A 12,872-nucleotide genomic window follows, 5' to 3' on the forward strand; every position below is an offset into this window, starting at 1 on the left:
TCTTACGACAATTTCACGGTTATATAAGATTAGTAAACTGTATATTTACCTGTAACTGCAATGTACTGAGGTGTACCATCGTCTCCGTCCGCTGGTTCCGCTTGCACCAATGTTACTTGACCACTGGCCACTTGTTGAGCGAGATCAACATTATCTTTAATTGCACTTAAATCGGAAATATTGCCATGCATATCACTGCCCGTCGAGTCAGATGCATCCATGGGTACCACAACCCTAATAAGCGCGACAGCTTCATTTTCATTGTTTTGCTGCAGCAAATTCTTTTGATGCTAAATTAATTTAGGTTGAATAATTAGGTAAATATTAAATAAATTAAAACAACTTATATGAATGATATTTCTAGAACTCAAATGCTGTATATGGCTCATTCCACAATACATATGGGGTATTCCATCCCATTTCGACCAATTTTGAACCCGACCCCTTTAGAATTGGCTGAAAGTTTTTCTACTTTTTCTAGCTTACGAAAGACGTTTTTCAGAATTTTTTCAAATTTTTTCATCCAACTCAAAAAAAAGTTATGATTTTTTAAAAAAACACCGTTTTTGTTTTCAAAATGCTATAACTTTTTCAAAAATTGACCGTTTGGGATCTTTTTTTTTTAATTTGTTTTTAAATGTACTTTTCGGAAAAAATACAAAAAAATTTTTAACAGTTTTTTTTTGTAATTTTCCAGTTTTTCGAGATTTTTCGAATTTCGTCATTTTGTTTTTTTTCTCTTAAAAAAACTTCAATCAATTCTGCAATCATCCCCACTATAATCCCGGAGTGGGCCGATTTTTTTTATTTTATTTAATTGAAAAAACCTTTAAACATTTTTTTGTATTTTTTCCGAAAAGTACATTTAAAAACAAATTAAAAAAAAAAAAGATCCCAAACGGTCAATTTTTGAAAAAGTTATAGCATTTTGAAAAAAAAACGGTGTTTTTTTTAAATTCATAACTTTTTTTGAGTTGGATGAAAAAATTTGAAAAAATTCTGAAAAACCTCTTTCGTAAGCTAGAAAAAGAAGAAAAACTTTCAGCCAATTCTAAAGGGGTCGGGTTCAAAATTGGTCGAAATGGGATGAAATACCCCATATATATCTAACATAAGCTAAAAACCACTCTTGCTGATATTTCCATTGGCCTGCTAATTTATTGAGTTTGTAATATCAAAATATGCCGAGTTTTTGATGTGTCAACATCATTGCTCACGGTATGGGTCTTCCTGAACATAACCGTAAGATGTAAGTGGTATGCTATATGGGGGATATGTAGAATGTAAGTGCAGGCGTAGTGTGTAATATTTTTTATATGAACTGTATGGAGTACAAGAGAATGTGTTAGCACATGCTTAGTGTGTGGTAAAAGTATGCTGTATGGAGTAATAAAGAATGAGCTCGTGATCGTAAGTGCAGTCACTACACTGTAGCGTAATGCGACAACATGGTGCGTGGTAGAGTTGAGCGAAATCACACAGCAATTCAAGGCAAACACGTCACCTACAAATTTATTAAAGTCTCTAAGCATTTACACAATTTGAGTGCATGCAAATGCAAGAGATGTATAGACCGCTGTTATGTTGGAAATAAAGATATTAAAGATATATTATTAAAAGATATTCTGGAAAATATGAGCGAATGCGTGACTGCTATTACTGATACACAAAGTCTTTACAAAAACAAAGCACGTGGTTTGGTATTTGAATGAAAAAAATAGTTCCACAAAGAAAAAAACAAAATAGTTAACACAAAATTTAATTAAACAAAATGACAAATCTAATAAAATAAAATATAAAAATAAATGAAAAAAATTAAGTTAAATACAGCAAAGCAAAATAAAATAAAACAAAATCAAGTGAAATGAAATAAAATACAATTTATACGAAATAAAAGTTGCTCAACGAAAAAACGAAAACAAAAAATTATAAACTGAATTTAAAAAAATAAACAATAAAATCGCGGGATCGAATCGACCTCAAGGCCTAACAACCGGCATTAACACTAACAACAACATCAGCTCTGAAATCCAGCGAAGAATCACTCTTGCCAATAAACGCTACTTTGGACTAGGTAGGCAATTGACAGGTTGGCGTCACTTGGCAGAAAGAAGCGACTGGCGCGCCTTGTTGGACGGCCATAACTGTTTAAACGGGTAAGCGCCAGTGTTTATCATTATTATCGTTGTGATAAATTTTTTCTTAAATGAAATTTTTTTTTTTTAATTAGAATAGAAGAAACAAAAAATTGTTATTTTTCATTTGAGAAAAAAATTATCATAACAATAATAATGATAAAATATTTATTGTTAGGTCTTGAGCTCGATTAGAATCCGCGATTTTACAAATCAGTAGGCCGATATAACAACAAAAATTGTTAATACATCCTAGAGAACGGGGAAACAAGTGTCAATAAATGTGACACAATGGCATCATTGCCATGAAACGAGTCCAATTTTCATTTCGTTTCTGCAACAGATGTTGCAGCGCTGTGAAAATCAATTGGCAAGAAACAGGATAGATGTAGAAATAATGAAGACAAACAAATAACCGCTGTGATATCTGTATGGTTATAGCAGCGGCGCCTAAACGTTGCCCGTGAAGGAATTTAGCAGTTCCCGAAATGGATCTATACAACGAGCTTTGGCAGTTGTCTAAATTTTTCTTTTCTTCTATTCTAATTATTATTGTTAGGCAATGAGCTCGATTCGAACCCGCGATCTTACAAATCAGTAGGCCATAAGTATAACAACAAAAATTGTTAAAAAAATAAAATAAAAAATAAGAAAAATAAATCAAAATAAAATATAATAAAGTAAAATAAAATGAAATAAAATAAAGTAAAGTAAAAAAAAAATAAAGTAAAACAAAATAAAATGAAATAAAATTTAATTTAATTTAATTAAAATAACGTTCAATAAATTAAGCCAAAATAATTTAAACTAAAGAATATTTTATTAAACTAAACTACATTAATTTAATAGTTTGGGAAAAATTTAAACAACGTGACATCAGGACGGACGAGGCGACAGCTGTTTCGATTATACCTGGTAAATCTCTTCAAAGCCTTTTCTCCCGGGAGTGGGTTTTGAACCCGCACTCCTGCGATGGTTGAAGTGTTGGGTGAGGTTGAACTGGCCGGTCCATGAGGACCTCACATAGATTGAATAAGTCCGTAGTGGTACTAGAAGTTTGTTTTAACAACCAAACTGAAAAACCCTATCAAAAACCAGGACCTATGTTACAAAATAACTCCGTCCTCTTGGCAAATACTAGAAGCTTCATAGGATTTAAGCCACTTGCTGCTTCTAACTGCTGTATCACTCCCAACAGCTGGAGTCTTAGCCTGGCGAGCACAGAACGTGCTCGATCGTTTCCTCCTCCAGCCAGCACTTTCTAAATCTTCTATCACTGACCAAGCCAAATTTAAAGGCATGTGACGCCAGAAGGCAGTGTCCAGTCAGAATACCCGTCATGAGTCTACAGTCCTCTCTTTTTAATGATGCAACTTTGTTAGTCTAAGGTTGTAACACCTACACATAATCTTCGACACTTTACAGCCCCGCGCTTGATCCCACGCCTTTCCCGCTTGGTCGATCATGTGCACCTCTCGCCTTCGCTTAATCTCGCCCAGTCTAATTGGGTCGTCTACGGAGCAAGCTTCAAGGGATGCGTCTTTTTTTTTCGTCCGCTTTTTCATTCCCATATGCCCTGGGACCCAATATAGATGTATGCTGCTCCCCGTCCCGATTCTCTCCAGAGACTGCTTACACTCTAACACGCATTTAGATGCTGTGCTATGCGAGATTATTGTCTTAATTGCTGCTTGACTGTCAATATAAAAAATAACACGGTTGCAGCTTAAGCTATTCTCTTCCAGGGTTTCTACTGATTTGGTTACGGCTAATATTTCCGCTTGGAAAACTTACAGTAATCCGGCAGCCTGTAGGATCTGCTTATTTCCGGATTAGCACAGTATACAGCAGACCCTACTCCTTCCACTACTTTGGAACCATCTGTGTACACAAGTATCGCCTCGTCCGCCATTTGTGCACTCTTGCGCCAACCGTCCACCTCTACTGTGGCTTTAAGATCTCCCTCGAAGCGCAGATAGAGAATCAGGTAGTCTGTATATATATGAATATACCGTCCGGGCCCGGCGATTTAAACTAAGAGAACGTTTTCACTGCCCATTCGATCTTGGTATCGGTCACCAAGCCCGGCACTACCCGCTCCGTGATCGAAGTGTGAGTGATGTCTGCTGGCTCTTCTAAACCGTCTCCCGATGGGAAAAGTGTGTCGAGAGGCACCTCAAGGAATTCTTCACTATTACGTGACGATTCCCCGTTCTCTTTCTTCATTAGTCCCTGGACTATGTTTCCCCTTGCTAGGACTTTTTTCAACCGTGCTGTTTCGCTGGAGCACTCTATGTCCGTACAGAAACTTTTCCATGAGATTCTCTTCGCTCTGGAAATTTCACGCTTGTAGATCCTCAGCAGATCCCTGTACTCGTCCCGACACGCTTCGCTTTCCGCGGTCTTTGCGAGCTTAAGCATTTCTTTTACCTGTCTTTTTATAAGACTCATCTCATTGCTCCACCATGGCGGCTTTGCTTTTCCTCTGAATCTTCTTAGAGGGCAAACTTTGTTATACGCAGTCATAAGCGTTCTTGTTAGGAAGTCATTCGACTCCTCCAGTTCCTCCACATAGGCAACCTCTTTGGGTTCTCCCAGCTTTGTTTCTACCTGTTTCTGGAATTTAATCCAGTTCGTTGACCTAGGGTTTCTAAAGGTTCCTCCCTTCTCTACCCTCTTTAGGGGGATGCTGAAGCTGATATACGGTCGGAGAAGGATGGTCTATCAAGAACCAGTCAATCATACCTTGATATATCACGCTCGGAGCTCAATGTAATATCCAGAACATTGCTGGATGTTGGATTAATGTATGTATGGGCATTTCCCCTGTTGGCTATCTGCAAATTGGTTTGCAGGATGTAACAAAATAGAGATTCGCCTCTCTCGTTCGTATCTGCTCCTCCCCACGCATTGTGGTGCGCATTTGCATCTGCGCCTATGACCAACCGCCCTTAGCGCCCTTTCTCCTGTACTAGCCTTTTGCACTCTATCGGTGGAACCTCCGCAGCATGGGCCATGTAGCAGGACGCCAGTATAAATGCCTGCTTATTCTTTTGCTCAACGGCCACCACTGCGAGGTCCTCAGTAGTGTAATTAGGCAGCATATATGAATGCAGCTATTTCTTTACCATTAATACAGCTCGCAGTCGTCCTTACGTTTGCGCGTAGTAAACGCCAAACCCGCGCGCGCTAAGTCCAGAAACCTATCCTCCCGATGAGAGCCACGGCTCCTGGATCAGGGCCATGTCAAACGAACCCTCCTCAAGGGTTAGGAGGAGTTCGCTCGACGCCACTTTACTGTGTTGGAGGTTTATGTGTAGGACTCGCAGCACCATTGGGCTGTTTGTCCCCCTCCAGCACCTTCATCGTGAGGTCGTCTTCCTACCCTTGCCCTTTTGGTTTAGAGTGTTCGAAGCACCCTTCAGCCTCTTGTAACTGTTGTGCCGGGTGTTCTTCTGTGCTACTCACAGCGCCATCTGGCTGCTGGTCCTCTTCTAACACCTTCGTCGTGACGTCGGCTACCTCCACCTGTCTTTTTTCCCTTAGGCTTTTGAGGTCCTTTTCGACTTCGCCCACTTCCAGCGTGTTCGGATTTTTAACCTCGGGACTTCTTTTCTTTTGAAGTGTTACAAGTGTTTAAATTTTTCCCAAACTATTAAATAAAAAAAGAAGCGGTAATGATGCGTTTGATGGTGAATGAGGACAAAACGAAGTACCTGCTGTCATCGAGCAAAGAGTCAGCGCATATGCGCCTTGGCAACCACGCTACTGTTGGCAGCCATAATTTCGAAATAGTAAAAGATTTCGTTTATGTGGGAACCAACATCAACACTAGCAACAACAACAGCTCTGAAATCCAGCGAAGAATCACTCTTGCCAATAAATGCTACTTTGGACTAGACAGGCAATTGAAAAGTACAGTCCTCTCTCGGCAAGGGAAAATCATACTCTACAAGTCACTTATCGTACCCGTCCTGCTATATGGTGCAGAAGCATGGACCATGACAGCAGCAGATGAAGCGGCTCTGGGAGTGCTTGAGAGAAAACTTCTTCGAAAGATTTATGGACTTCTACGCGTTGGCGATGGCGAGTACCGAAGAAGATTTAACGATGAGCTATACGCAGACATCAACATAGTCCAGCGAATTAAAACGCAGCGGCTGCGCTGGCTAGGCCATGTTATGCGAATGAAAGATGATGCTCCGTCCAAGAAAGTGTTCCTATCGGAACCCGCCTATGGAAACAGAGGTAGAGGGCGGCCCCCACTCCGTTGGAAGGACCAGGTGGAAAGCGATTTAAACTCCCTTGTTTTGACCAATTGGCGCTGGTTGGCAGAGAGAAGGAACGACTGGCGCGCCTTGTTGGACGGCCATAACCGTTTAAACGGTTAAGCGCCAATTAAGTAATTAAATAAATTATAAATTAAAAATTGTTTCAAATAAATGTTTCCATACATTTAAAGCAATGAGGGCTTAACTCATACAAACTAAATTAAATTTAATCAATTTTTATTCGACTAGGGATCCGTTTTTTATTGAAAGAACATCAATATGTATTCGGAAACAGATTTGTTATCGGAGTGTTAGTAATTTGTTATCAGCGTGCTGTCGACAAGTTACAGATTTTGTTATTAAAAAAGTATCGATTTGTTATAGAAATGTTATTGATTTATTAAGGGTTACCAATTTGTTATCGACATGTTATCGATTCGATACCGTCCACTCACAGGTTTGTTATGAAACACATACCTCCAAAACTTCAATATAAAATCGATGACAAACATATAATCCTTCGATAGAAAGCCATTAATAAACCAATGCGAGGACAATAACAAGCTGATAAATCGAGATCTCGAAGATAATAATTTGCTATCAATAAAATTCGATAATAAAACAAAAATAGCTTGTCGATATTGGTTGTTCCCGATAAGAAGCTCACGTAGCTTTTATCTAAAATTCCGAAACTATTTGTTTCTGGCAAAGTTACCTCCGTTTTGGTTTTACCTTAACCCCTGGGTGAGTTCTACTTAACTTAAAAACATTATTATCCTAAACGTATACCTGCATGAGTACTTGGTACTCAAGCCTTTTTTATACCATAATTTATGCAAATATTATTAAAAACTAATCTTAGCAATAATAATTGCATAAATTACGACTTTAAGTGTATTATACTCGTTTCACACAGAAAATTTAGGAAATCACAATTTCATTGAAATAAATAATTAGCTTTTCCTTTTCTCATAGAGCATTTTGCTTCATTTACGAACATCTGTCAGCAGCCCCAAAAAATTATTATGCTTTTTACAAAAAATCTTTAAAATGGATAGCAATCCCTTTCTCTTTAACTTTAAAGGCAATCAAAATAAATTCATAGATGTTCCGCCTAACCCAATATGTGCCTAGTTTTAAAAAAGCCATATTAAATGTTGCAAAAGTAAGTTGCATTTTTCTTATGATTTTCTATTTTTCGCCAATTATTGACAATTATTTATTTTGCTACGTTGACAATATAATCCGAAATACCTAGGAAAGCCGAATAGATTTTTCACTCCATTCAATAAAGCAATAACGAGATAATTAAGAATTTAAATATTGCATGGAAGAATGAGTGCAAAAATAGCCTTAATGTAGAAAACCTCACTAATTACTTCATTAAGCCCGCGTCTGAAATTGGCATTGTATATAAATGGCTGGGGCTTAACGACATAGCGACGGTAATCCCTTCTTGGCAGTACTTGACGCCAATAGAAAACAACACTGGAAATCATGTCTAACAAGCAATGCGCTACTCATCAAATCTGGCATACTCCTTTGCGAGGTTCCACGGGTATGAGGCAATTGCTAGTTTGAGTGAGTTATCTTAATATTTATAGTTAGTGTAAATAAGCCCGCCGTGGTGTGGTGGCAGCGTGCTCAACCCCGGGCAAAGCAGCATCAAAATTTTAGAAACAAGTTTTTTTCAATTAGAAGAAAATTTTTCTAATTGGGGCCGCCCCTCGGCAGTGATTTGGCAAGCACTCCGAGTGTATTTCTGCCATGAAAAGCTTCTCAGTGAAAACTCAACTGCCTTGCAGATGCCGTTCGGAGTCGGTATAAAACATGGAGGTTCCGTCCCGCCAATTTGTAGAAAAAATAAAAAGGATCAGGTTAGGTAAGGCTGAACTGGCCGGTCCATGAGGACCTCACATAGACTGGATGATTTCGTAGTGTTACCAGAAGTTTGTTTAACGACCCAACTGAAAAACCCTATCAAAAACGAGGACCTATGTTATAAAATAAATCCGTCCCCTTGGCAAATACTATAAGCTTTTTAGAACCTTTGCTCCATGCTGCTTTAAGATCTGACAGTTGTATCACTCCTAATAGTTGGAGTCTTAGCCTGTCAAGCGCAGGGAACGAGCACAAAACGTGCTCGATCGTTTTCTCGATAGAAGCTCGCCCTACTAAAATCTCTTCGGAGGTTCTCGCGCCTTACAATAGTTGTTTTTTTTTCTTTTTAAATAAGTCCAACTTTCAAATACTGAAAACCAAAATTTCTGAATTCATCGCAAAATCAGTTTTTTGACTTCATAAACTTTGAAATGTAAATTCTCTTCAAGAAAAAGCAGTACTTTTCATTTAAACTGTCAAGGAAGAAGCAATTCGTCAACATTGTGGCAGTGTTATTTTCAAAATTTTCCAGAGAGTACAGAACTGAATATGTTACTCCCGTTACAGAATACAGCAAATTTTGTGCTCTTCGTATAGAATAAAATATGAAACACCTTACGAAAAAAGTTGTCAACAATCAATGAGAGAGGTTTGTAACTTCAAATTTGTTAGCTGGAATTTCTTGAGAACACAACTGCATAATTTTGAAAAGTCTGAATAAAGAAATTAGAAATTCTCAGGCAGATTTTCAAAAACTTCTTGAATTATATACAAAATGTTTCTGAAATTAGATTGCTTAGTTTTATGTATACAATTTAATGAAGTTTTTTCTTAAATTTCTGAATGTTCTTCTTGCGATGGAGATGCTATCTAATATGAAGAAACCAAACCTTTTATTATCTCAGCAAAAAAAAAAAATACTGATTAAAAAATCGAAATAAAACTGTTATTTTTCGAGGGAAGTAAAAAACTAAAAAAAAAAACAAGTAAGGAAGACTAAGTTCGGGTGTAACCGAACATTACATACTCAGTTGAGAGCTGTGGAGACAAAGTAAGGGAAAATCACCATGTTGTAAAAAGAACCTAGGGTAACCCTGGAATGTGTTTGTATGACATGTGTCTCAAATGGAAGGTATTAAAGAGTATTTTAAGAGGAAGTGGGCCATAGTTCTATAGATGGACGCTATTTAGGGATATCGCCATAAAGGTGGACCAGGCCTGACTCTAGAATTTGTTTGTACGATATGGGTATCAAATGAAATGTGTTAATGATAATTTTAAAAGGGAGTGGGCCTAAGTTCTATAGGTGAACGCCTTTTCGAGATATCGCCATAAAGGTGGACCAGGGGTGACTCTAGAATTTATTTTGTACGATATGGGTATCAAATGAAAGGTATTAATGAGTATTTTAAAAGGGAGTGGGCCTTAGTTCTATGGGTGGACGCCTTTTCGGGATATCGCCATAAACGTGGACCAAGGGTGACTATAGAATGCGTTTGTACTATATGTGTATCAAATGAAAGGTGTTAATGAGTATTTTAAGAGGGCGTTGGCCTTATTTCTATATGTGGACGCCTTTTCGAGATATCGCCATAAAGTTGGACCAGGGGTGACTCTAGAATTTGTTTGTACTATATGTGTATCAAATGAAAGGTATTAATGAGTATTTTAAAAGGGAGTGGGCCTTAGTTCTATAGGTGGACGCCTTTTCGGAAATTCGTTATAAAAGTGGACCAGGGTTGACTCTAGAATGCGTTTGTACAATATGGGTATCAAACGAAAGGTGTTGATAAGTGTTTTAAAAGGGAGTGGGCCTTAGTTCTATGGGTGGACGCCTTTTCGGGATATCGCCATAAACGTGGACCAGGGGTGACTCTAGAATGCGTTTGTACAATATGGGTATCAAATGAAAGGTGTTAATGAGTATTTTAAAAGGGCGTGGGCCTTAGTTCTATATGTGGACCCCTTTTCGAGATATCGCCATAAACGTGGACCAGGGGTGACTCTAGAATGCGTTTGTACAATATGGGTATCAAATTAAAGGTGTTAATGAGTATTTTAAAAGGGCGTGGGCCTTAGTTCTATAGGTGGTCGCCTTTTCGAGATATCGCCATAAAGGTGGACCAGGGGTGACTCTAGAATTTTTTTGTACGATACGGGTATCAAATGAAAGGTGTTAATGAGTATTTTAAAAAGGAGTGGGCCTTAGTTCTATATGTGGACGCCTTTTCGAGATATCGCCATAAACGTGGACCAGGGGTGACTCTAGGATGTGTTTGTACGATATGGGTATCAAATTAAAGGTGTTAATGAGTATTTTAAAAGGGCGTGGGCCTTAGTTCTATAGGTGGTCGCCTTTTCGAGATATCGCCATAAAGGTGGACCAGGGGTGACTCTAGAATTTTTTTGTATGATATGGGTATCAAATGAAAGGTGTTAATGAGTATTTTAAAAAGGAGTGGGCCTTAGTTCTATATGTGGACGCCTTTTGGAGATATCGCCATAAACGTGGACCAGGGGTGACTCTAGGATGTGTTTGTACGATATGGGTATCAAATTAAAGGTGTTAATGAGTATTTTAAAAGGGCGTGGGCCTTAGTTCTATAGGTGGTCGCCTTTTCGAAATATCGCCATAAAGGTGGACCAGGGGTGACTCTAGAATTTGTTTGTACGATATGGGCATCAAACGAAAGGTGTTAATGAGTATTTTAAAAGGGTGTGGGCCTTAGTTCTATAGGTGGACGCCTTTTCGAGATATCGCCATAAAGGTGGACCAGGGGTGACTCTAGAATTTTTTGTATGATATGGGTATCAAACGAAAGGTGTTAATAAATGTTTTAAAAGGGAGTGGGCCTTAGTTCTATTGGTGGACGCCTTTTCGGGATATCGCCATAAACGTGGACCAGGGGTGACTCTAGAATGCGTTTGTACAATATGGGTATCAAACGAAAGGTGTTGATAAGTGTTTTAAAAGGGAGTGGGCCTTAGTTCTATGGGTGGACGCCTTTTCGAGATATCGCCATAAAGGTGGACCAGGGCTGACTCTAGAATTTGTTTGTACGATATGGGTATAAAATGAAAGGTGATAATGAGTATTTTAAAGGGGAGTGGGCCTTAGTTCTATATGTGGACGCCTTTTCGAGATATCGCCATAAACGTGGACCACGGGTGGCTCTAGAATGTGTTTGTACGATATGAGTATCAAATTAAAGGTATTAATGAGGGTTTTAAAAGGGAGTGGCCCATAGTTGTATATGTGAAGGCGTTTTCGAGATATCGACCAAAATGGGGACCAGGGTGATTCAGAACATCATCTGTCGGGTACCGCTAATTTATTTATATATGTCATACCACGAACAGTGTTCCTTCCAAGATTCCAAGGGCTTTTGATTTCGCCTTGCAAAACTTTTTCATTTTCTTCTACTTAATATGGTAGGTATCACACCCATTTTACCAAGTTTTTTTCTAAAGTTATATTTTGCGTCAATAAACCAATCCAATTATGACGTTTCATCCCTTTTTCCGTATTTGGTACAGAATTATGGCATTTTTTTCATTTTTCGTAATTTTCGATATTGAAAAAGTGGGCGTGGTTATAGTCGGATTTCGGCCATTTTTTATGACAATACAAAGTGAGTTCAGATAAGTACGTGAACTGAGTTTAGTAAAGATATATCGATTTTTGCTCAAGTTATCGTGTTAACGGCCGAGCGGAAGGACAGACGGTCGACTGTGTATAAAAACTGGGCGTGGCTTCAACCGATTTCGCCCTTTTTCACAGAAAACAGTTATCTTCCTAAAATCTAAGCCTCTACCAAATTTCACAAGGATTGGTAAATTTTTGTTCGACTTATGGCATTAAAAGTATCCTAGACAAATTAAATGAAAAAGGGCGGAGCCACGCCCATTTTGAAATTTTCTTTTATTTTTGTATTTTGTTGCACCATTACTGGAGTTGAATGTTGACATAATTTACTTATATACTGTAAAGATATTAACTTTTCTTTTAAAATTTGAATTTAAAAAAAAATTTTTTTAAAAAGTGGGCGTGGTCGTTCTCCGAGTTTGCTTATTTTTATTAAGCAGACATATAGTAATACAAGTAACGTTCCTGCCAAATTTCATCATGATATCTTCAACGACTGCCAAATTACAGCTTGCAAAACTTCTGAATTACCTTCTTTTAAAAGTGGGCGGTGCCACGCCCACTGTCCAAAATTTTCATAGTTTCCAGTTCTGCGTCATAAGTTCAACTCACCTACCAAGTTTCATCGCTTAATCCGTATTTCGTAATGAATTATCGCACTTTTTCGATTTTTCGAAATTTTCGATATCGAAAAAGTGGGCGTGGTTATAGTCCGATATCGTTCATTTGAAACAGCGATCTGAGATGAGTGCCCAGGAACATACATACCAAATTTCATCAAGATACCTCAAAAGTTACTCAAGTTATCGTGTTAACGGACGGACGGACGGACGGACATGGCTCAATCGAATTTTTTTTCGATACTGATGATTTTGATATATGGAAGTCTATATCTATCTCGATTCCTTTATACCTGTACAACCAACCGTTATCCAATCA

The 12,872-nt window shown here is 38.2% G+C and overlaps 1 protein-coding gene across 1 annotated transcript in view; it reads right to left on the reverse strand.

The window, feature by feature from the left end:
* Rfx (regulatory transcription factor Rfx) overlaps positions 1–12,872 on the reverse strand; it is a 206,328-nt gene that overhangs the window by 113,826 nt on the left and 79,630 nt on the right. Inside the window, exon 4 of the mRNA XM_067760363.1 lies at positions 50–290. Coding sequence (XP_067616464.1) covers positions 50–290 — 241 coding nt within the window. The remainder of the gene's footprint in view (positions 1–49; positions 291–12,872) is intronic.

Source organism: Eurosta solidaginis, chromosome 1 (genome assembly GCF_040869045.1).
Source record: "Eurosta solidaginis isolate ZX-2024a chromosome 1, ASM4086904v1, whole genome shotgun sequence".
Taxonomy (NCBI): Eukaryota; Metazoa; Arthropoda; class Insecta; order Diptera; family Tephritidae; genus Eurosta; species Eurosta solidaginis.